Below are 25775 nucleotides of genomic sequence, written 5' to 3'. Positions count from 1 at the left end.
TTTCTTTTAAATTTGGCTACGAAGTAAAGCTATCAAAAAAATCATATAGAAACAACAATAACATAAATAGTAGCACAGCAGTAAGTGCTCAGTAAAGGTTAAGTCTGGTGCCATATGCTAAGAGCTTTCTAAAATAAATGATCTTTTATTCCTCATAACAAGTCTATGCAATCAATACTCTTTAGTATGCTCATTTTTGGATGTATCCTTTTTAGTATCCTGTCTAAACTATCTAGACTATCCTGTCTAGACTATCCATTTTAGTATCCTCATTTATGGATGAAAAGAAAGAAGTTTGGAGAGGCTCAGTTTTTTGCATGGGGTCAAAACACCTAGTATGTGGTAGGGCCAGGGCTTCGTCACCAAAGCCTAGCTGCTTCAATGCAACAGTAGAAGACTTCCTCTAAGGACAGTCACAAGGCTCGATTCAGGAAAACAAAACAAAACACCATGCAAGGAATATCAACCTTAGGAATTCATTACCCAGGTGTTGGAAGGATGAAAGCTCTAAAAGGAGACACAGAGGTAAGAGATGTAATAACTACAGGAAACAGGTGCCACCAGGAGGGTTGGGGCACAAAGGGAAGAGGCTGGTTCTGTGATGCCAAAGGACCCAGAGCCCCAGAGAGGGTGCTGATGATGGGAATATAACACAGGTGAACAAACTTGTCCCTTTTTCCTCCTTCAGCCTCACAGTCTTCTTAGAAATGAATATTTACAATCCAGTGGACTCCAAATTACCTGTTGTTCCATGACCACTCGTGCAATGGCAGCTTGGACCACATTGGTGCGATCCAGGCAGTCCATGCAATTAACTCGAAAAATCCCTTCTTGTTTACATATTACTCCAGCTTGATCAACCCTTTTCAAAAACAGTATAGAATTACTTTACAAAGGAAATACTTAAAAAGTTTTCAAAACCCACAATTCTTTACAGTATAACGATAACAACAGCAACATTGGTTATCTATTTGCTTGGAATATCATGTGGCAGGCATTACTGAGACCTTTGTAAACATTATTATTAATTTATACAACAACCTGACAAGGAAAATATTACCCTCATTTTGAAAAAAAAAAAGACAATTGAGATGCAGAGTGACTTTCCTGAGTCACACAATTACTAGGCAGAGCTGACACAACCCCAGCTATGCTTATCTACACATTCAAAACCAGAAGGCATTTTAAAACAACATCCTGTTCCCTGCTTTTTGACTTCAAGCAGAAATGCATCTAAATGAGCTTGTACAGACTAATTCACTCTACCACCCGGGGTGGAATCATGACGCTTGCCTCACTCATCTAATTCGTCTGGCCACCTGTGGCCTTAAAATCTAATCAAATGTTCTCTTCTGTCCTTTAAGCCAATTTCTCCTTCCTACTTCTCCCTCCTATAGTCTGAGAATTATCTTTCTTCTCCAGCAATTTTTAAATGTCTCAAAACTGAGACCAAATACCTCTAAGCGTTCCTTCCCATGTTAGGGACCAAGAAGAAATGTAGAGGACAGAGTATTAGAAGGAATTAAAGAACAGTCATAGAGCACTTTGCTCCATTTTGCTAATCATCTGACACCTTCTTCCTGTTCAAAGCTAACAATGCCTAACGACTAATACTTTTGAAAAGGAGAATAGGAATCTGGGGTTGAAACAAGAAAAACAAAAAGTCTTTTCCAGCCTGCTATTATTTTAACGCTTACTGGTACTAGACAAAAAACATATGATCTGACAGACCAAGAGTTTGTCAAACTGATTTCTTATGAAATACCTACCAACACCACTTCATGTCAAGAATAATGTCATGAATGGCATCTGTTAGTGTTTGGACATTCTCAAACTTCATTCCTCGGCTAAAATATATGCCAAAAGAAAGAAAAACGTCTTTAAGAATATTTTTTAAGCTTAAGATATGATATCTAAGATTGCTTGGAAAAATTAAAATTATTACTGTAAATATGAGATTAATACTACTTTAAATTATATGGGAAATTATATAAATATTTACAAGTAATCTGCATTATGAAAGAAAATATGCTTAAGAATACACTGAAACACATCACAGTGGCTGGAAGCTTCTTTCCCCACCAAAGTTTTCAATACCTAGGTAAATGAACCAACACTAGAGCCAGGCTTATGACAAAAGAAATGTGCTTTCAGAATACACACAAGTTAAAATTACCATCAAAATGATCGTTGTTTTCCAGATAACTAGTGAACTTATCCCAAGGGAGAGCATTATTACTAACAGAGTGTGAAGACGAGCCAGCAAGATAAGTTTTAAGTAAGGGAATGCTATTACTCCTGCCAGGCTCAAACTCAAGCAGAAAGAAAAAGCTCCATTAATTAAGTGAAGGATAAAAGGAACTCTAAATCTTGAAGTCATTTTGGAACAAAAAGACTGAATATTTCAGGAAGAATTAACTTTTTTAGGCAAAATAAAACCAATATGGAAATGGAACTAAGAAATGATAGTCTTCTTTCTAACAATGAGAACAAGATTTTCTTCCCAATAAGAAAAGAGAAGAAAAACTAAGGTCTCTGTGGCAGCAACTACTACAAATACTGGACCTGATCAAAACTCATCTCAGGAAGCCATCTTTTTTTTTTCTCTTTCTTTTTTTTAAATTATGAAAATATGATAACACATTTACAGGAGACTTGGAAAATACAGAACAAAGTTACATAGTTCTACTATACTTTACAATTCTTTTAAGTAGAGAAATTAAGATTTATATTTGGAGTTTCAATGTCAAACTCTCAAAAATTAATAGAATGAATAGACAGAAAAGTAGAAGGATACAGTTGACCTGAAAAGCACTATGAACCAATTTAACATAATTAAGATTTATACAATTTTTCAGGAAGCCATCTTACCAGTGCTCATGGAAATCAAATGAAACATAGGTGAGGTGTGAGTTGTTAAAGAGCAACACTTGTTTCAGGTAAGCATCACCAATTATTTTCTCTCTTCCTGCCTGGTCTACCAAATTAATAATAACCTGTGAGAGTGGGGGAAAAGAAAAAGTTAAGTTAATCAGATCCGAGACTCATGTTTTCACTGAATCTATTTAGAGTTATGTTTTAGAAATATTTTGTACCCAGACTTAGAAATTAATCCACTCAAGCATCAGTTTTTTCCCCTATAAAATTAGATTTTCATTTGTTACACTTTTTTAGGTTTATAAGAATTTACATCAATGGCAAGAATAATTTTACACATTATACATGTGCAATAACCTATTAGAATACATAATGAAAACAAGTTCCTTTATGATATTTTAAATCTCTAGAATAATTTTTAAAGAAATATACAAGACCTACATGTTAGACACTACGAAACGTTGCTGAAACACATAAAGGAAAACCTGAGTAAATGGAGAGAGACACCATGGTGCTGGATGGCAAGACTCAATACTGTAAAGATGTCAGGGCTCCCCGGGTTAATCTACACACTCAACAGTTCCAGTCAAAATTCAAACAGGGTCTTTGTACAGACTTGGCAAGTTAATTCTAAAGTTTTTCTAGAAAAGTGAATAATATGGGGAAATTTGTGAAAAACAATAAAGAACTTGTCCCACTGAAGAGCAAAACATAGGTTAAATCTAGTGATTAAAACTATGGTATGTGTGCAGAAAAATGAACAACTCAACAGAACAAAACAGATGGCCAAGATAGACCTATGAACATTGAGGAATCTAAACTACAATGATATTATTCTCAGAGAATATGGACTATACTATACACAGACTGTACTGCAGATACTGTATATTACTATACTGTAATATACTATAGTAGCATACTATAAATGATATTGGGATAACTGTCTATTTACATGGGGGGACTTAAGTTAGCCCCTTCATTATATATAAAAGAAATTCTAGATGCATTAATGATCTAAATATTTTTTCTTCAAGTTATAAAAAAGCAAGAAGAATGTTGGCATGATTTTTCCCTAATTGTAGGATGTCACAGGACTTTCCAAGCATAATAAAAACCAGAGAGCATAAAGAAAAAGATGGACAGATGCGACAACATGAACATTTAAAACCTTTGTGTACCAAATGACAGTATAAGCAAACATTAAGAAAAACAGACGACTACCTAGGGGAATTATACCTGCAACACAAAACCATTAAAATACAGAGTGCTATAAATTCAGTAAGAAAATACAGGTAAAGGATTCAGAAGATATTCAGAAGAGAAAATAGACAAATAGCCAATATACATGAGATTTGCAACTTTGTTAATAATGATACATAAATTTTAAAACAGAAAATCAGTTTTAATCTATAGACAAGCAAAAACCGAATACTAAATATGAACAGCATGGTGAATATGTGGAGAAATGGGTACCGGCTCTCGCTGCTAAGAGTATAAACTGGAATGATCTTTTTGGAAGCAACTGAGTGGTGGGTATCAACCTAAAGTTAATCTAATGTGTGATCCCTTAGACTGCAAGGAGATCAAACCAGTCAATCGTAAAGGAAATCAGTCCTGAACATTCATTGGAAGGACTGATGCTGAAGCTCCAATACTCTGGCTGCCTGATACAAAGAACTGACTCATAGGAAAATACCCTGATGCTGGGAAAGACTGAAGACAGGAGGAGAAGGGGACGACAGAGGATGAGATGGTTTGATGGCATTACCAACTTGATGTACATGAGTTTGAGCAAGCTCCGGGAGTTGGTGATGGACAGGGACGCCTGGCATACTGCAGTCTATGGGGTCGCAAAGAGTCAGACACAACTGAGCAACTGAACTGAATGTTTGATCCAGCCATATCACTTCTAGAAATTTAGTCTATACAGCACACACATATTTTAAAATGTGTAAAAGGTGTTCTCTGGGGAATTTTAGAATAGCAAGCAGAAACTATATCCTAAAGGTCCACCAGTGGAGAAGTGGTTGAATAACAGCTACCAGCTACTATGTGAAAATAGTTGCAGAACAGTGTATATGGTATAGCTTATAGCCTTCTTTTGACTTAAATTTTGAATGCATATATATGCATATGTCAAGATGTTTCTTTGCTGCAAATAACAAATCCCTGACTCAAATCTCAGGACAGAGTCTGTTTTGAACCTCAGAAGTCTGGAGGTTGCATGGTTCTGGAACTGCTTTATTCAGTAGTTACCGATAGCAGCTCTTTTGTTCTACCATCTTTCACATATTGATCAATCCTCAAGCTAATGAACTAGCCTGGTTAAAGTTGCAGCAGTTACCAGTCAAATCCAGACACAACCACCACAGGACTGTGGGTTCCTGCATCTCTTTTTATTAGAGCAGGAAATCTTGCCTGGAGCCTCCCAACAGACTTCTCTTCACATCAGACCTCATTGGTCAAAGTGCCAAAAACATACATTGGCCCACAACTATACCAACCACAGGCAAGAGCAACAGTACTGACACCATGACTGAGTCAGACCAACCACAGGACTACCTCCCAGGACAATTACTCAAGAGATGAGGCTGGATAAAAGCATATCTTTGGGGTACCGTTAGAAAGGAACAGGTGACTGCTAATACCTACGCCCGTAAGTTTGATGTGTACAAACAGGTCGTGAAAGTCAGCAGGAAGGGTGGTCAAGAGGTTATTTCTTCTACTTTCTTTACATACCTCAGTATTACTTCAATTTTTATAACAATTAGCTGTTACCACTGTAAGTAGGTGATACTACTTATTGGCTCTGTTGAGCTTAGTCGTGTCTGACTCTTAGCCCCATGGACTGTAGTCTGCCAAGCTCCCCTGTCCATGGGATTTTCCAGGCAAGAATACTGGAGTGTGTTGCCATTTCCTCCTCCAGGGGATTTTTTTGGAACTTGACTCAGAGATCAAACCCACATCTCTTGTGTCTCCTGCATTGGCAGGGGGTTCTTTACCACTAGAGCCTGCTGCTGCTGCTGCTGCTGCTAAGTCGCTTCAGTTGTGTCCGACTCTGTGCGACCCCATAGATGGCAGCCCACCAGGCTCCTCCATCCCTAGGATTCTCCAGGCAAGAACACTGGAGTGGGTTGCCATTTCCTTCTCCAAAGCATGAAAGTGAAAAGTGAAAGTGAAGTCGCTCAGTCGTGTCCTACTCTTAGCGACCCCATGGACTGCAGCCTACCAGGCTCCTCTGTCCATGGGATTCTCCAGGCAAGAGTACTGGAGTGGGGTGCCACTGCCTTCTCTGAGAGCCACCTGGGAAGCCCACAGTACTACTTCTAACTACACATACTGCAAATACATGAAATTTTTTTCAGACTGTAAAAAATTCAAATGTGGATAAAGGTCACATCCTTCCTTACCTTTCCCTAAAGGTAACTCCTGCTACAAGTTTGAAGTATACCCTTTCAGGCCACCTAAGCACGTCCCTAAAAAAATGTGTATGCCATATGTAGGTGAGAACACACGTATATATGGAAGAGAACTGCATATGTATAAACGGCAGTTTTGTTTTGTGGGATTTTTTAAGTGGTAACATGCCATATGCTGTTATATAGTTTTCCTCTCACTCTACTATATTATTTTAAGATATTTTCACATTAGTACACACAGATGCATCTCAGCATTTTTAACTATTTGTATTCAACATTTTAGACATGCTGTGCTTTATCCATTGAATGCCTAATGAACAATCAGGGTTTTTTTAATGCTGCAATAAAGAAGGTTTATACATGCCTCCTTGATTGAACACGTTTCTCTCAAGGAGATTTAAGTTTTTTGTTTAATTTGTATTAGAGTTATCACTGCTCCACATCCTTGACAAAACTTGTATTTTCCATCTTTTTTATTTTAGTCATCCTAGTGTGTGAGCAGTGGTTTCAATTTGCATTTCCCCAATGATTAAGAAAGTGGAGTACCTTGTCCAGTTTATTGTACTTGGACTATCCTTTGTCAGGAAGAATCTGCTCAAGTCTTTTGTCCAGTTTTCTTTGGGTTGTACACCTTTTATGAATTTGAAGGCATTCTTAATGTACTCTAGATATAAGCCCTTTGTCATATATATGTCTTCTGCAACTTTCTGAATTGCCTTTCCATTCTCTTAATGGTGCTTTTTAATAATCAAGAATTTCTTTATTTTAGTAAAGTCAAATTACCAATTTTTCATTATGGTTGGTACTTTTAAAGTCTTATTTCATTTTAATAAATAATATACCACTTGTAGTGCTTTAATATTGAAAATATATGATAACTCAATAAAGTTTTAATAAAAATCAAAAATTTAGTAAAGTCTACTTTTTTATTACTGTTAGTTCTTTTAAAACCTTGTTTAAAAGATTTAAGGTCAAAAGATAGTCTAACAATATTTTCCTTTAAAAGGCTTATTGTTTAACCTTTAATATTTAGATCCATATCTATCTGGAACTGATTTCTGTATATGGCATGAAGGGCCAAAAACCAAATTACTATACTAACAGTACAAGAGTATTTTATTTTGATTGATAATACCATTCAAAAATGGCCACAGCAATTTATGCTCCTCCCAGCGAAGTGTTGCTGCTGTTCAGTTGCTAAATCATATTCAACTCTGCAACCCCATGGGCTGCAGCATGCCAGGCTTCCCCGTCCTTCTCTAGCTCTCAGAGTTTGCTCAAATTCACGTCCACTGAGATGGTGACGTCATCCAACCATCTCATCCTCTCTTGCCCCCTTCTCCTCTTGCCCTTGATCTTTCCCAGCATCAGGGACTTTTGCAGTGAGTCAGCTCTTCACATCAGTTGGCCAAAGTACTGGAGCTTCAGCATCCAGTAGTCCTTCTAATGAATATTCAGGACTGATTTCCTTTAGGATTGATTGGTTTGATCTCCACACAGCAATGTGTGGCAGTTCTCATTTCCCCAGTTACCTGCCTTTATTTCTTCTTTTCACACTTTATATAATTTTTTCCAATGTGAGGATTTCCTTTTTATTTCCCTGCTGGGACTATCTTTGGGACTGCAAAACATTTATATATTAATTTTGCAAGAACTGAAGTCTATTCAATATTGAGTCTTTCCATCCAGGAACATGGTATTGTCTCTCTGTTTATTCAGGTTTTCTTCTATGTTCTCCAGTAGACTTTCCTTCCCAACAAACCCCTCCCCTCATATATATGCTATCTTTTTTGTATGTTCAATAGATTTTACGCTATTTCTTCCTATTTGTGCTATGGTTATAAAAATGCATCCCATGGCGTTATACCTTCAGACTGGTCACTGCTAAAAGATAAGAAGAGTCACTGATTATTTTATATTAATCTATATGAAATCTGGTCATCTTATTGAAATTGTATTTCACCCAACAGTTCTCAAATGATTTTGGTTTATATGTTCACATATCTACATATTGACTGTATGAATACATAAGAAAGGTGTGCAAAGAAAAAAAGATACTGAAGGTTATTTCTAATTGTTACCTCAAAGAGGTGGACCTGAAAGATGCCTTTCATATCTTACTCTAGACATATCTCAGATTGTGATAACTGATAGTAGACTAATCTCATCTAAAACAGTTTAAAGTAGCTGACTCAATAATTGTTAAAGAATACTCTTAGCTTATGTGTTTCTTAACGTCATGACAAATGCCGTTTTACTTAATTATGAGCCGTATGTCGTTATCTTCAAATTTAAACAGATGCACAACCATTTCTAAAAATATGAAGGAACACATTACTACAGATGAAATCCCACCTGTTTTTTGTAAATTTTCAGTTGTTCTTCGAAATGGGCACAGAAATAGGGAACCGTGTCCTTTTCACCTATGAAAAAGTGATACAAAATCTATTTTTCCTTCCCATGTTTAAGACAGAGTTTAGTGTCTATTTCATCTTTACTCTTACTTTAAACACTGACAGCCCAAATGTAACCAAGATTGTCTAAAACTAGTATTTTTAAATGAAGTGCTAAGCTAAAGATTTGATTTCTCTTTTTCCCCCAATTAGACTAAACTGAAACATACTAAAGATGTCAACTATGAAACTGTGGCATTTAATCTATATATTCAACCAACTTGTCAGAAAAGGTTTCATGTGGTTTATAATAAATTAATAAAAACCCCTTAAAGCAAGGATATTAAAAATTAAAGTTTACTGAAGTCTCACAAATATGAATTAAGTTTTGAGTGAACAATATTCTGTAAACAATTTTAAAATCAGCCCCTTTGAGTAATCTAATTATATTAATATGATTTAGCTATTCCAGTTAAAATACTTGAAGAAATTAAATCCTTAATATTTCAAACAACAAACCTTTCACAGCAAACATCTGAAAAGAGATTTTACTTATTCCATGAAGACACTGTCTCGTTAAGGTATTTCCTGCTTCTACACATACTGGCTATATTTACACTTTTCCAAAATTAAGCACTGTAGTAAAGTATTCTTCAAAGAAACAACAAATTAAAATCTGTGAAATAAGCTATGCGATACTCTACTTTGCAATTTTTTATTGTTAATTACTTAAATTGTCAGCAACCACTATTATTAATGCTTTTAAGATTATTGTATCACTATTAAATCTCAGTGTACCAGCTACCATCTTAAATGAACTATCTGGCAAAATAAATCCAAACCTATGAAGTATCTAGGATTTTAAAAACATCTCCTCTGAAATCATCATTTGCAAACCAAATAACTGACAGGCTTACTTCTGTCCAGCCGAGGTCTTGGATTATATCTATACCCAACCTGGCTCCAGAAGACAGGCACAGAGCCTCGTGTCTGAATAAATGACAGAGTGTGATTATGCACATGAATTAACTGCTCAGTCTCCACATAATTTGCAACATTTCCATTTTTATCCACTCCTCTTCGCTTATAACGCATTCCTAAAAAAAAAATTAAAACAGCAAAAATTTTAAAAATTAGTCTGGTTTGGGGAAGAATGGATACATGTACATGCATGACCAAGCCCCTTCACTGTTCACCTGAAACTATCACAATACTGTTAATTGGCTACAGCCCGATACCAAATCAAAAGTTTTTTAAAAAATTTAATGGAGTATTACTCAGCCATTAAAAAGAATACATTTGAATCAGTTCTAATGAGGTGGATGAAACTGGAGCCTATTATACAGAGTGAAGTAAGCCAGAAGGAAAAACATCAATACAGTATACTAACGCATATATATGGAATTTAGAAAGATGGTAACAATAACCCGGTGTACGAGACAGCAAAAGAGACACTGATGTATAGAACAGTCTTATGGACTCTGTGGAAGAGGGAGAGGGTGGGAAGATTTGGGAGAATGACATTGAAACATGTAAAATATCATGTAAGAAATGAGTTGCCAGTCCAGGTTCGATGCACGATACTGGATGCTTGGGGCTAGTGCACTGGGACGACCCAGAGGGATGGTATGGGGAGGGAGGAGGGAGGAGGGTTCAGGATGGGGAACACATGTATACCTGTGGTGGATTCATTTTGATATTTGGCAAAACTAACACAATTATGTAAAGTTTAAAAATAAAATAAAAAAAAAAAAAACATTTGTCTTTCAGGATAGCCTTGGGGATCTAACATGCAACTGCTTGGCAGCACAGTATCAACTTACCCCAAAATTATGCCTGTATTCGCTAGTGTTTTTTAAAAGTTGAAGCTGAGATAATGCCTGTAAACTAAAAGAGGAGGGTTTTCCCAAAGGTGCTAGCACTAAGGATTTATTACAGTGATACAAGCTGTCAGTGGGAACAACGGTATTTAGAAGCACATCCCAAGTGACTTACTGCTCTTTTCCACAATATACCTCATTTTCTTTCCCCTTTTGTTAACACTCTCCCATTCACTTCTCTCCAAAAAATTGGTCCCCAATTACACCACACTACTGAGAGTCACTGAGCACTTTGAAACTGTTTTTCCAAATCCATTATTGCCATTAGCATTTCAATTCATCTGCAATGTTCCATTCTCGCTTGGATCTGATTTGCACACTATTACAGCCCTCCACTTACCTGCTCTGTGTCTACTTCGGCGTGAAATGAGAGCCACTAGAAATCGTGGGTAAATGTCATCTACACAGGTGGACTCCTGAGGTGGGGTCTCTGGGCTGCTTTTCTCATCGTCAGATGACTCATTATAATTAACCACAAGCTCTTCAATCTGCACAAAACCTTGGATGATGGGGATGATCCAAAAGTCCACATCTCGTGTCTGAAAATAATATGAACACCATGTTATTTCTATTCTGTACAGCACTGCTATACTTCCTTAAATTCAAGCAGTGGACATCACACACTTGCTAGTTTATTAGAAGCAGAAACTTTCCATTCTTTAATCATATTTTCTGCTTACTGGAGAACACTGAGGAATGAAGGGAGGGAGGGGGCAGAGCCTTTCATTTCCTTTATGGTGGTCATTCAAGAAGAGCTGCCTGAGAGGGACCAGAACATAGGAGCTGGATGGCTGGGTACAAATTCAGGCTCCACCACTTACTGCCTCACTCAGGAGAATGACTTAACCTCTCCAGGCCTCCAGACATTCTGCTTTGTGAAATAAGACAACAACCTCATAAGGTTACTGTGAAGATTAAATGAGTAAAATCTAAAATGCCTGCCTGCTTAAAGTAAGGATTTAACAAATGTAGCTAATTCCTGTTGGTATAAAAGAAGATATAGCTTAAAGGTTGCTTTTCAACTCACAATTGTATTAAGCCTTTAGTAAAACCAACTTTGATCACTTAGTTATGAAACACAAAGGTCTATTCTACTTTCTAGTTTAGACAAAGTCTTGCTTTGTGCCCAGCTAAAATCTAAGCAGTCAATGAACCAAAAAAAAATCATTTCCATAAATATTTAAAAAGTCATCCAATGTAATTAGGTAAGTATTAATTAAAGGCAAAGATCTCCTCTTAGTCTTTAAGACTAAAAATACTCAGAAAATTTCTCAACTGACTGTATCCGGGGACAGTAAAGGATGAAAAGTGCTCCAGAGAAGTTGTTCTTTGTCCCTCTTTCTCCCCTGTCTCCATATCTGTATCTACCCTTGATACAGATTTCAGCATCAACTTCAAATCCACCCCCTTTTTTTTTTTTTACAACCGTATCTTCCAAGTCCCCTCACAGTTCTGTTTTATGGAGCCTGTAGACAGGATCTCAGGAAGGTGATTAGAGTTGAAAACAGTGAGGTGAAGAATCTATCCACATTCATTATTTTCATTACCATTCTCATTATTTATAATTTTGTTCCAGCAATAAATGCAAATGAGGAAACAGGAACATTTAATAACTGGGATTCCCTAGTGGCTCAGACGGTAAAAGAGTCTGCCTGCAATGCAGGAGATCTAGGTTTGATCCCTGGGCTGTGAAGATCCTCTGGAGAAGAAAATGGCAACCCACTCCAGTATTTTTGCCTGGAAAATTCCACAGATGGAGGAGCCTGGCAGGCTACAGTCCATGGGGTCACAAAGTGTTAGACATAACTGAGCGACTTCACTTCACTATCTCATTAAAGGAAAACTGGGCTTCAACATTTCCAGTGGGTAAAAACAAAATATCTTTTAGAGGAACTCTATGGATTTAGTTCCATATCTTTAAATTACGAATGTCCTATGGGAACCTGCTAAAAAGATAAGTCTGTGGCCATATAGCTGAACTGTGAATCGCCTTAAAACAGTACCTTGGTTTTTCCTAGCTAAATGATTCCCATTCTACAGGGTAAAACATTATGTGAGTTTTTAAATTTCTTTTAGTACAACTTAAAAATATTTGCTTAACAATTATAACTACCTTAGAATATTTCAGAAACAACTACTCACACCAATCTCAGTAAGGTCTTGTATCATGTATTTATTCCAAAAAAATCGGTCATCAACCTGGAAAAGGTAGAAAACAAATAGGTCAGAAACACGTTGCTTCAGTTTTCCCACAGAGGCCACACAGGTCCATAAACTGCTCTGGGGGCAAACCCTGCTCTGAGCTGTGAGGTGTACCTTTTGCCAGAGGGGACGGGGGTCCTCCCCAGCGCTTTGCCTTTGCACTGAATTGGTCAGGTCGTAGGTCAAGCTATAGTAAAAGGATTCCGAGTCCATGAACATCTTCAGCAACTCCTCGAGTAATCTTCTCTCCAGCTTCTCCTTTTCTTTACTTTCCTTAACCTATAAGAAATGTATCCACTATTACTGCAGGAATTAAATGCAAGACATTATGTGGATACCACACAACTCCCTAGGAGAAAAGTGAAAAATAATCCCAAGGACATGCAGGGACAGTGCTTTAAGATGATGAGTAGTCTGAAAATAAGTCTCCCAGCAGGAAAGTCGCCCCTCCATTTAAAACTAATCGAAGATGAATTCTAAGCCCATATCAGTCAAACTCTTACTTTCTTTTTATTAGGAGCAGACACATTGGATTTAATATGCGTAAAGGTCTTCAGTAGAAACTTTGAGTCATCAGGAGATGGTATAATCTTCTCTGGTTTGTTAATTCCAAAATGATGCTTCTTACAGAGCTACATAATTAGGAAGAGAAAGAGAATTCATTATTACTAATATCTGCTTGCTAAATGTTCTAGCATGAGTGCACAAGTGTAGCTACTGCTCAAGCATTGTGGTTAAAACCTCAAGAGCAAGTAAAATGACCAAGCAGTCCACTGATATTAGAAAACACAGCTGTGGTTTCAAGGATTAGAAAGCTACAGCAGAGCACAGGCGAAAAATACAGGGCAGGACATACTTGGGGGTTATAGTAAGCTCTTATCTAATATAACTGAAGAATAAAATGCTCTGGTTGGGGTTCATTAAAGCTTTACAAATTGGCATTTAAGATTTCCCACGTGGCTCAGTGGCAAAGAATCTGCCTGCCAATGGCAGGAGGCTCTGGGGTGGAGAAGATCCCCTAGAGGAAGGCATGGCAACCCACTTGAGTATACTTGCCATGGATAAATCCTATGGACAGGGGAGGCTGGTGGGCTACAGTCCATGGGGTTGCAGAGTTGAACACGACGGAAGAGAATTGAGTATGTACAGGCACACAAGATTAAAATTATTGCAATATACACATTTTCTATGCTCTAGGAACATTTCTTTACAGCAATACGTGCTAAATATTAATGCTAGTTAGTGGAGTGTTTTGGGTGAGAAGATGCCAAGAGTCTGCTCTATTAGGAATCTTAAAATCTGGACATTTCAACTACTCTTTCCCCTTCTATCCTCACATACACACTGATAAAATCAGCATAAAAACACACTCGTTGGGTCCAGAGATTAAATTTGAAGAACCAAAAAGTTGGAGCTGCAGGAAATGAGCAGCCCACAAAGGTGAGGAAGAGGATGGAAAGGTTTAGACAAGAGAAAGGCACAAAGGTTCTAGAGACAACTATCTGGTTAGAGTCGAGCATTTTACATATAATTTCATGTGACTCAACACACAAACCAAACATTCTAAAGGGGACACATGGATTCTATTAACCATATGCAGACTAATGCCATTTTTTCAATACACTGGTTTTATTGCTGTGCTAAGTGCCAGAACCCTGTTAGGAGGTAACATTTACTATATGCTTATTATTAGTAGTGTCTTACTTACAAAATAACTATTACTAGATAATAGGATGAGAAAAACAAGGAGAGCAAAAACTAGTCCAAGTTGGGTTTTTTTCCTTTAATTATTAATTATTTGTTTTTGGCTGTGCTGCATCTTCACTGCTGTATTGGCGGGGGGGCGGGGGGGGGTGCTTTCTCAAGTTGCAGCGAGCTGGGCCTGCTCTCTAGTTGTGGTGCACAGGTTTCTCATCGTGGTCACTTCTCTTGTTGCAGAGCACAGGCTCATCCCAGACCAGGGACTGAACCTGTGTCCCCTGCACTGCAAAGCGAATTCTTAACCACTGGACCACCAGAGAAGTCCTAGTTCAAGTTCTGATAGTAAGTTATTTTTTTAAAAAAAGGAAGGAGGCTGTTCCTGTTTTATCAGATTGGAAATGGAGACTGATAATTGAACCAAAAATTTACATGTAATGCAATCTTATGGGGTTTATGTCTTTTTAAAGCTCTGGCTATCAAACACTCAATTTACATGGGTTTCACAACATGACTACAACTTTACATTCCTCCTGGCCTACCAGGGGAAGACAAGGGAACCCAAGGGGAAGTAAAAAAGATCTACAGTCATCCTGCTGAAACTCGAACTAACTTAAATTTTCTTCCAAGGCTTTCCTTGGTGGCTCAGAGGTAAAGAATCCACCTGCAGCGCAGGCGCCACACCAGATTCTGGTTTGATCCCTGGGTCAGGAAGATCCCGAGGAGGAGGGAATGGCAACCCACTCCAGTATTCTTGCCTGGAGAATCCCATGGACAGAGGAGCCTGGTGGGCTATAGTCTGTGGGGTCCCAAAGAGTCAAACACAACTGAAGCAACTTAGCACACACACAAGCAAAACTAACCAGATCATGACATGATGGGGAAGGAGAGAGAAAAAGCATATGGATGTTGCTCCAGCAGTTCTCCCTGTTCCCTTCTTTCTGCCTGATCACTCAACCAGCACAGAAACACAGATATTTCTCTCCTCTAACACCTTCGTGTGCCAGCTAGGATCCTATGTCTTTACAACCCTCACTGCCTCCAATTCCTCTCCTCCTGTTCTCTCCCCAGCCCACTGCAACTTGGCTTTGGCCCTCACCACTCCACCTTAACCTATCTTCAGTGTGACCCATGTGGTCTCCTTGGCTAAATGCAATGTGGATTCCTGGTCCTCATCTTAACTGATCAGTAGCATCTGACACAGTTCCCCTGTCCCTCGTCCTCTCTGATACACTGTCTCACCTGACTTCCACTGGCACTCTTTACCTTTCTTACTGGTTCCTTCCCAACCATTTCACTTCCTAACATCTTGGCACCTCCAGGTTCAGTCCTATCTGCATTCACTTTCTCAGCAATTTCATCCAGTCTCCTGGCTTCAAATACCATCGACATACCAATCCTTCTCTCTCAATAGTATATTTCTAGCTCTGCTCTCCTCCCAAATTCTAGAACCACAAACGCCAACATTTCCACTCGGATTTCCATCAGGCACCTTACACTCAACACATCCAAAACCAGACCCTCATCTTCCCTCCCTGCCTTCATCTCCTGTGGCTCTCTTCCCTTTGCTTACTCCGCTCCACCCACATCAGCTACCTGCTGTTCCCCACACGTCAGGGCTACTTCCACCTCGGGGCCTTTGTTCTAGCTGTTCGTCCTCTTCCCAAATGTTGTTCAGTTGCTCAGTCTTGTCTGACTCCTTGCGACCCCGTGGACTGGCAGCAATCCAGGTTTCCTGTCCTTCACCATCTCCCAGAGTTTGCTCAAACTCATGTCCATTGAGTCAGTGATGCCCTCCAGACATCTCCCGAGATATCTCACCATAATCTCCGCCCCTGGCACTCCACCGACCACTCTTACTGCACTCAATTTTTATTTCCCATAGCAATGATTACTTTTCAACATAAGACATAACATAATCATCTTAATGTTTACTGCCTGCCCCATGTTCACCAGACACCTTTGCTTTATTGACTCATCTCCAGGGGCCTTAGCAGTACCTGGTACAGGAGGTCACACAAAAAAACCTTTGTTAAATGAATGAATGGGCTTTGATGTTACAAATGTGAAGTGGTAACCTCCAGATTCACACACAGGTCATAAGAGTAGTCTTGGGAAACCATCACTCCCCTTCTCCCATGAATACACCTCACGCCCCTCGACGTTGGTTAGCGCAGAGCTCCTGAGACAGCCAAGAAGCTCTGTTAGTCCCCTGCTGCTGCTGCACTTTCTTTTTTAAAAAAGTCTGAAAACATGCCTCAAACCTAGGTATAAGTTATTACAATTTTAATGTTCCAACAGAATGTTATGCATCTGTCAGATACAGTTATTCCTTAAGAGCATTCAAGCCAGCAAGATTTTCCCCCAGGAATACATCAAAGATGATTATTCTAAATATCGAGCTATTCTAAAGTAATCTTGTAGCAGCACACCTAGCCTACACCCACACTCCCCTCATTTGCAGAAGGACGGGAGTTGTTTTTCTCTGCAAGGCTGGCTTCCCACTGTCTCCCCTTAAGGACTGGGGCCTTGTCCCGTCATCCATTCCCCTTTACTCTATTGCAAACTCCCTCCACTGGCCCCTTTCCTACCACCTTTTAACACTACTGAAGTTTACTGAATCTTTTTTTTTTTAATCATTCCTCAACCCTGAAATCTCTATGCCATAGTCCTTGGAACTGTGAGGATGCTAGTCTAATTGGGGTAGATCAAGGAGTGATGGCCCAGTGAAATTCCTGAGGCAGAGTGAAACAAGGACCCCGCGCCCCCCAACACTGAAAAGGACAAATCAAAGAATGTGGCAGTAATGATCACTTCCTGCTGTCTCTTCCTCTGGTCCCCATGAAACCTATCTCTCTGGGCTCTTACCAGACCTCTGACTGTTCCTTCTCTGTCTAGCATCTCTACCTCTAAACATGATGGTGGTTCCTGACATTCCATCCTTAGCTCTCTGCCCATCCTTCATGCTCTGCTGAGAAAATTTCATCCTCTATCCTCTGGAGAAGGGAATGGCAACCCACTCCAGTATTCTTGCATGGAGAATCCCATGGACAGAGAAGCCTGGTGAGCTATAGTCCGTAGGGTCGCAAAGAGTCGGACATGACTGAGCGACTAACACACACATCTTCATTTTAACTACTACTATATTTAACTCCTTATTGCCAAATTCAGACTTAAATTGAAGAAAGTAGGGAAAACTACTACACCATTCAGGTATGACCTAAATCAAATCCCTTATGATTATACAGTGGAAGTGAGAAATAGAGTTAAGGGACTAGATCTGATAGATAGAGTGCCTGATGAACTATGGACTGAGGTTCATGACACTGTACAGGAGACAGGGATCAAGACCATCCCCATGGAAAAGAAATGCAAAAAAGCAAAATGGCTGTCTGGGGAGGCCTTACAAATAGCTGTGAAAAGAAGAGAAGTGAAAAGCAAAGGAGAAAAGGAAAGATATAAGCATCTGAATGCAGAGTTCCAAAGAATAGCAAGGAGAGATAAGAAAGCCTTCCTCAGCGATCAATGCAAAGAAATAGAGGAAAACAACAGAATGGGAAAGACTAGAGATCTCTTCAAGAAAATTAGAGATACCCAGGGAACATTTCATCCAAAGATGGGCTCGATAAAGGACAGAAATGATATGGACCTAACAGAAGCAGAAGATACTAAGAAGAGGTGGTAAGAATACAAAGAAGAACTGTACAAAAAAGAGCTTCACGACCCAGATAATCACGATGGTGTGATCACTGACCTAGAGCCAGACATCCTGGAATGTGAAGTCAAGTGGGCCTTAGAAAGCATCACTACAAACAAAGCTAGTGGAGGTGATGGAATTCCAGTTGAGTTATTTCAAATCCTGAAAGATGATGCTGTCAAAGTGCTGCACTCAGTATGCCAGCAAATTTGGAAAACTCAGCAGTGGCCACAGGACTGGAAAAGGTCAGTTTTCATTCCAATCCCAAAGAAAGGCAATGCCAAAGAATGCTCAAACTACTGCACAACTGCACTTATCTCACACGCTAGTAAAGTCATGCTCAAAATTCTCCAAGCCAGGCTTCTTCAATACGTGAACTGTGAACTTCCAGATGTTCAAGCTGGTTTTAGAAAAGGCAGAGGAACCAGAGATCAAATTGCCAACATCTGCTGGATCATCAAAAAGGCAAGAGAGTTCCAGAAAAACATCTATTTCTGCTTTATTTACTATGCCAAAGCCTTTGACTGCATGGATCACAATAAACTGTGGAAAACTCTGAAAGAGATGGGAATACCAGACCACCTGACCTGCCTCTTGAGAAACCTATATGCAGGTCAGGAAGCAACAGTTAGAACTGGACATGGAACAACAGACTGGTTCCAAATAGGAAAAGGAGTACATCAGGGCTGTATATTGTCACCCTGCTTATTTAACTTATATGCAGAGTACATCATGAGAAACGCTGGGCTGGAAGAAGCACAAGGTGGAATCAAGATTGCCGGGAGAAATATCAATAATCTCAGATATGCAGATGACACCATCCTTACGGCAGAAAGTGAAGAGGAACTAAAAAGCCTCTTGATAAAGGTGAAAGAGGAGAGTGAAAACGTTGGCTTAAAGCTCAACATTCAGAAAATGAAGATCATGGCATCTGGTCCCATCACTTCACGGCAAATATATGGGGAAGCAGTGGAAACAGTGTCAGACTTTATTTTGGGGGGCTCCAAAATCACTGTAGATGGTGATTGCAGCCACAAAATTAAAAGACGCTCACTCCTTGGAAGGAAAGTTATGACCAACCTAGATAGCATATTCAAAAGCAGAGACATTACTTTGCCAATAAAGGTCTGTCTAGTCAAGTCTATGGTTTTTCCAGTGGTCATGTATGGATGTGAGAGTTGGACTGTCAAGAAAGCTGAGCGCAGAAGAATTGATGCTTTTGAACTGTGGTGTTAGAGAAGACTCTTGAGAGTCCCTTGGACTGCAAGGAGATCCAACCAGTTCATTCTAAAGGAAATCAGTCCTGGGTGTTCACTGGAAGGACTGACGCTAAAGCTGAAACTCCAGTACTTTGGCCACCTCATGAGAAGAGTTGACTCATTGGAAAAGACTCTGATGCTGGGAGGGATTGGGGGCAGGAGGAGAAGGGGACGACAGAGGATGAGATGGCTGGATGGCATCACCGACTCGATGGACATGAGTTTGGGTGAACTCCGGGAGTTGGTGATGGACAAGGAGGCCTGGCATGTTGCAATTCATGGGGTCACAAAGAGTCGGATACAACTGAGTGACTGAACTGAACTGATGTTTAACTCCACATTTCTAACTCTACTCTTTTGCTCTGAGCTCATGACCCCAAAATACATTTCCCTACTATTGACACTAGTCTCTCAAGTTCAGCATCTCCAAAACTGACCAACATCTATTTCACAAATCTTGTTCCTTCTCTGGTATGCCCTATCTCAGGCAATACCACCAACTGTACCACTTAAGCAAGAAACCTTCGAGTCATCTTCCGTTACTCTCCCTGATAAAGTTTCTTCTATCAACCCCAACTATTTCATGTTGATTGCTATTGTGTTAATTCAGATCCGTATCTTTTGCCTAAACCATTGCTTCTCGAGGGAGGTGCTACTGGCTTAACAGACTTCTTTTATGCACAATCATCCCACTTAGAGCACAAAACCTAACAGCCTCCTTTCATGAACTGGGGAGTCCACTCCAGCACCACTTGAAGCACTCCAGGCTTCAAGTACTGAAAAGGGTTCCAGGCTTCCATTTAGTTCCCTTTATTGTGTAGAGATCACCTGGAGAAGGGAATGGTTACCCACTTCAGTATTCTTGCCTAGAGAATCCTATGGACAGAGGAGCCTGGTGGGCTACAGTCCATAGGGTCGCAAAGAGTCACAAGACTGAGTGACTAACACTTTCACTTTTTTTCACTGTGTAGACCAAATCTCCACCCACCACTGCCTACTTATGGACCCAGAACCTAGGAGGCCTATGGCCTCTATTTAAGCTGCTATTCCATTTTTGGTCCATGAAGATAAGATGCAGTTTCCCTCTAGGCCTGGCAATGTCTTCCTTGTTTTTCTTTTCTCTTTTTTTAATCTACTCTCCTCCTGGGCTTGGAACAGAGCTGACAGAGGCTCAATATCCCTTAACTTCCTTACCAACAACTTCAAAAAATGCTAAAACTTGAAAGGGTATTTTTAAAGTTTGCTACAAGCTCATCTAATGATAAAATAACCCCAAAAGAGAGGCTATTTATAGTCATCATTTACCTTCCTCAGAATGAACATTTATCTGATTCTTTAAGAAATATGAATGTGTAGTTTTGTAGGGTAACATCCCAGACTAACTGCCCATATAATAAAATACATGGAATAACCTTTTGGAAAGCCCTCAAAACCTGAATTCTAAACTAAATTTAGCCTCAAAGGTTTCAGATAAGGATTGTGATATGCACAGCAGAGCATCAAGTCACCACACCATCTCTCTTAAAGTTGATTTTTCTTTTTTTTTTTGAAAAGTTAAAAATGTAGTTTACTGTACTACACTTGATCTTAGCCAAAAGGCCAAGAAGCGATAAGTTGATTTTTCTAAAGAGAAATTTAAAATTACTTTAAACATAAAAATTTTCAATTAATATTTTAGAATCACCTGTATATATAGATAGTGGTAAAGAATCTGCCTGCCTGCCAATGCAGGAGATGCAAGAGACCCAGGTTCTATCCCTAGTTCAGGAAGATCCCCTGAAGAAGGAAATGCCAACCCACTCCAGTATTCTTGCCTGGAAAAAAATCCCATGGACAGAGGGGCCTGGTGGGCTACAGTCTATGGGGTTGCAAAGAGTCGGACATGGCTAAGCACTTGTGACAGTCAGCACATATATATAGTTAACTTTAGAAAAGAAAGCATGACCACTATCTCATTTTATAAATTCATTTATTTTTAATTGAAGGATAATTGCTTTATAACATCGTGTTGTTTCTGCCATATATCAACATGACTCAGCCACAGGTATACATATGTCCCCTCCCTCTTGAACTTCCCTCCCACCTCCCACCCTACCCTAACCCTCTAGGTTGCCCCAGAAGCCTGGTTTGAGTTCCCTGAATCATACAGCAAATTCCCATCTATCTATTTTGTGTATGGTAACGTATGTGTTTCTTTGCTACTCTCTCCTTTCATCCCACCCTCTCCTCCCCCGACCCCCACACCATGTCCACACATCTGTGCTCTGGCTGGCTCTCCATTGCTGCACTGCAAACAGGTTCACTATCTTTTTTTAAAGGTTAAGTTCAGTCCTACCAAGAAATAAGAATATAGAAAATAACTTCTTGGAATTCCTTCCAGTCCTAAAATGCTTTGTTTAGACAGAACTCTTGGGATTACAACACACAGCGTGTACAGTAAGATCACCTTCCCTTTTCCAGAGGCCCAGCCAGTTCTGCATAATATGTGCTTAGGCCCTTATCACAACATCGATACACACAATCTCAAAAAGAAAACCACAACCACAGCACCACAGTGCTCCCCTAGTATTTCTACTGCTCTAACCACTTAGAGTTCACAACCAAGATTAAGGGCTGATGTTGCTGCTGCTGCTGTATAGGGAAAGGAAAATAAATGATTTTACTTTATAAGTTGATATCTATTTATGTCCATCAGGAGCTAAAATTTTAAACAGATGTCTAATGGGAAACCAAATATGGAAAATGATGCAGTTATCTATTAGAGCAATGAGATACAGCAAATAAGATATGCAGACATGGAACATAAGCCTATAAAACTTTAAAGGATGTTTTTCCAAAAGAAAGAATATCTATGTTCTCATCTATTTGAACTCCAAAGATTCTTCATATCCTTGTATAGATCTTTTCTTTTTTAAATGGCACACTGCTTTGAAAAACAGTCTGGCAGATCCTCAAAAGGTTAAACCCAGAGTTACTATATAATACAGCAATTCCATTCCTAGGTATAGAATTTCTTTTTCTCACTAGAGAAATGAAAACAATGTCCACCCAAAACTTATACATAAATGTACAAGTTTTGTTATGTACAGAAACTTGTATATAAATATACAGCAATATTATTCACAAACAGCTCCAAAGTGAAAACAACCCCAACGTCCATCAACTGATGAAAGGATAAATAAAATGTGGTATATCCATACAAAGGGATAAGAAGAAATTAAGTACTGACCCATGCTACAATAAGCATGAACCTTGAAAACACGGTGCTAAATAAAAGAAACTGGGCACAAAAGGCTACATATTTTATGCCATGTAGAAGAACTGTTCAGAACAGGCAAATTTATATAGACAAAGAAAGTAGATTAGTGGTTGCCTAGGATTTGCCTGGGGTTTGGAGGAAAATGAGTGACTGCTAATGAGTGCAGGGTTATTTTTATAGTCATGAAAATGTTCTAAAATTAACTGCAGTGATGGTTACAAATCTGTGAATATACTAAACACCACTGAATTATGTGCTTTAAATGGATGAACTGTATAGTATGAAAATTATTTTAAGAATTGGCAAACATAATAAGCCATACAAGTAAAGTAAAAAGTCTACTGGGGTAGAAAACTAGAAATACTAGTAATTCCCAACTCTGTTACAAAATGCTTCTGCTCCAATGACAGAAGACAGATGAGGTCCTTGAAAATCTGAGAACAGTGACCACAATAAAGAGCCCAGGGGTCCTGAGGGGAAAGGTAGAAAGCAGTGGGTATTCAAACACAGACACAGATGTCCAAATTATAAAGACATACTAAGAAGCCCTAGACTTCCCTGATAGCTCAGTTGGTAAAGAATCCACCTGTAATGCAGGATTGGTAAAGAATCTGCCTGCAATGAAGGAGATCCCAGTTTGATTCCTGGGTTGGGAAGCCACTGGAGAAGGGATAGGCTACCCATTCCAGTATTCTTGGTCTTCCCCTGTGGCTCAGCTGGTAAAGAATCTGCCTGCAATGCAGGAGACTTGGGTTTGATCCCTGGGTTGGGAAGATCCCCTGGAGAAGGGAAAGGCTACACACTCCAGTATTCTGGCCTGGAGAACTCCATGGACTGTGTAGTCCATGGGGTTCCAAAGGGTTGAGTATGACTGAGCAACTTTCACTTTCAAGAAGACCTAAGAGTCAGCTTCATTTAAGAAAGTCTTCTGTGCATAAGATACATATGGTCATGAAAAATAACAGGAATTTTTTAACTAAAAGAAGTAGGAAAAATATACAAAGATGCAAAATATAAAAACTACCCTGAAAATTTGAAATATTGCTCCTCCAAAGAGCTGGAGACAAATGGAAAGCAGGGAACACATGTATCCCTATGACAGAAACCAATACAATATTGTAAAGCTATTATCCTTCAATTAAAACTAAATTGTTTTTAAAAACCAGAATATTGACATTGATCATTTCTATGTGGGAGAATATTTTTCCTCCTCCTCAGTTACAATTACTATATAATCAAAAATAAAAAGCCCCACAAAAATTTATCATGCTTCTAAATGCTCTTTTTAACTGGCATTATATGGAAACTAGAATAAGAATACCAAAAATTTAAATTAACATGTCAGAAAATAAGCAAACAGTTTGTGATTTTCAGCAGAGCTGTTCTTTGCCCTTCTATTGTTCACTGTCATAAAGCTGCATTAACAGAAAACAGGATTAAAGGAAGGGGAAAAAAGGCTTAAATGCAAATTTCTGAAATTATATTCTCTTGAGAGAAACCAATGCCAAACTATCACTAAATTGGGATCTGGAAATACTTTATCTATAATCACGTTTATCCCTAATTAGCAAGGGTCATTATATATTTCCAGCTCTTAACATGGACTGTACCTTTAGTACCCTGGCAAATGCCATTGCTCAGACGGTCCAACAGTACAGTAAAAACACTCAGCTATGTGGGACTATCTCATTTTCATTTGCATGTGAGGATGATCTCATTCACTTGAGAGTGTCAAGAAAAAAAAGGAAAAGTCTTCAGAATGAAGACATTTTAAAAGCTGTCATCACGGTCACATTTTTTTTGTTGTTTTAAAATTCCACTAAATGTTATTACCTAAAGATTCCTCCCCCTCCACCACCCACCATCTATACAATAGTCAGCTGAAGCTCCAATGCTTTGGCCACCTGATGCGAAGACCCAATTCACTGGAAAAAAACCCTAATTCTGGGAAAGACTGGAAGCAAAAGGAGAGGGGGGGTGGCAGAGGATGCGATGGTTAGATAGCATCACTGATTCAACAGACATGAGTTTGAACAAACTCTGGGAGATGGTGAAGGACAGCAAAGTCTGGTGAGCTGCAGTCCATGGGACTGCAAAGAGTCGGACATGACTTAGTGACTGAACAACAACAACAATCTCAAATGATACAGACTGATGGCCACGAAGAGCATCTTCCTGAAAAGTCCACTAGGCATCCTATGCAGGCCTCTGGGTGAGGATAGTTCATTTCCCCAGAATTGGGGGTGCCAGATGTGCAAACTGATGACTAACAGGTGACCAAGGTGCTGAGGAGCTGGTCTCTGCTCTAACTGTCCAGGCCCCCAGCTTACTGCTCAAACCAGCACGCTACCCAAGGAGTGCTCACACTCAAGGCCAAGACTGGTGACAGAAGCCAGGCTGATCTTTCAATTTGTCAGCAGTCATCCAAAAGACACAAGTTTACTGGCTTAATCAATGGATAAAATTTTTTTAGTCTGCTCTTTGCTAAAATAAAATGAAAACAAAAACTGCAAAACACTTGTTTTTAACAGGCCCAACTGCCACCAAAGTTACTTGTCTGAGGATCAGCAATAGTGAATAGTATTCTATCTCTAGTACCAATCAAAGGAAATAAGTACTTGAATCTTTTTTTTTTTATTCCTATAACAGAGTATCAGTGTCCTCCTAAATTCATTTTAATACTGGTCTGTTAGACTGTCAAACTTCCAGAAAGATCTGAAGCACAAAAATTACTATATTGTTACCGCATACCCTGTTTTATTGTGCTTTACAGATGCTTTATAAGGGGAAAAAAAAAAGAGGTTTGTGGCAATCACAATGAACAGGTTTACTGGTACTGTTTTTCCAGCAGCATTTGGTCACTTCATGCGTCTCCCATTTTGGTAATTTCCCACAAGATTTCAAACTTTCTCATTATCATCATATTTGTTATGGTGATCTTTGATATTACTGTGAAAAGACTGACTCCCTGAAAACTCAGATGGTGGTGAGGGCTTCTCTGGTAGCTCAGATGGTAAAGAATCCGTGTACAATGTGGGAGACGTGGGTTCAATCCCTGGGTTGGGAAGATTCCTTGGAGGAGGGCATGGCA

At 39.2% G+C, this 25775-nt stretch overlaps 1 protein-coding gene and 1 pseudogene across 3 annotated transcripts in view; both read right to left on the bottom strand.

Annotated features, from left to right (window-relative positions):
* INPP5F (inositol polyphosphate-5-phosphatase F) overlaps nucleotides 1–25775 on the bottom strand; it is a 94174-nt gene that overhangs the window by 18717 nt on the left and 49682 nt on the right. For 2 of the 3 annotated variants that reach the window (XM_024985962.2, XM_059882078.1), the window contains exons 4-12: nucleotides 13275–13403; nucleotides 12886–13050; nucleotides 12712–12768; nucleotides 10910–11108; nucleotides 9607–9786; nucleotides 8652–8719; nucleotides 2872–2996; nucleotides 1770–1847; nucleotides 742–862 (exon numbers count right to left, since the gene is read on the bottom strand). In XM_024985962.2, coding sequence (XP_024841730.1) covers nucleotides 742–862; nucleotides 1770–1847; nucleotides 2872–2996; nucleotides 8652–8719; nucleotides 9607–9786; nucleotides 10910–11108; nucleotides 12712–12768; nucleotides 12886–13050; nucleotides 13275–13403 — 1122 coding nt within the window. Of the gene's footprint in view, nucleotides 1–741; nucleotides 863–1769; nucleotides 1848–2871; nucleotides 2997–8651; nucleotides 8720–9606; nucleotides 9787–10909; nucleotides 11109–12682; nucleotides 12769–12885; nucleotides 13051–13274; nucleotides 13404–25775 lie in introns of those variants that run through there. The other variant, XM_059882079.1, reaches the window with a different exon arrangement.
* On the bottom strand, nucleotides 20898–21036 carry LOC112444566 (uncharacterized; annotated as a pseudogene).

The sequence above is a fragment of the Bos taurus genome, chromosome 26, assembly GCF_002263795.3.
Source record: "Bos taurus isolate L1 Dominette 01449 registration number 42190680 breed Hereford chromosome 26, ARS-UCD2.0, whole genome shotgun sequence".
NCBI lineage: Eukaryota > Metazoa > Chordata > Mammalia > Artiodactyla > Bovidae > Bos > Bos taurus.
The sequence above is the reverse complement of the archived record's forward strand: the minus strand, read 5'-3'. Positions and strand labels throughout refer to the sequence as shown.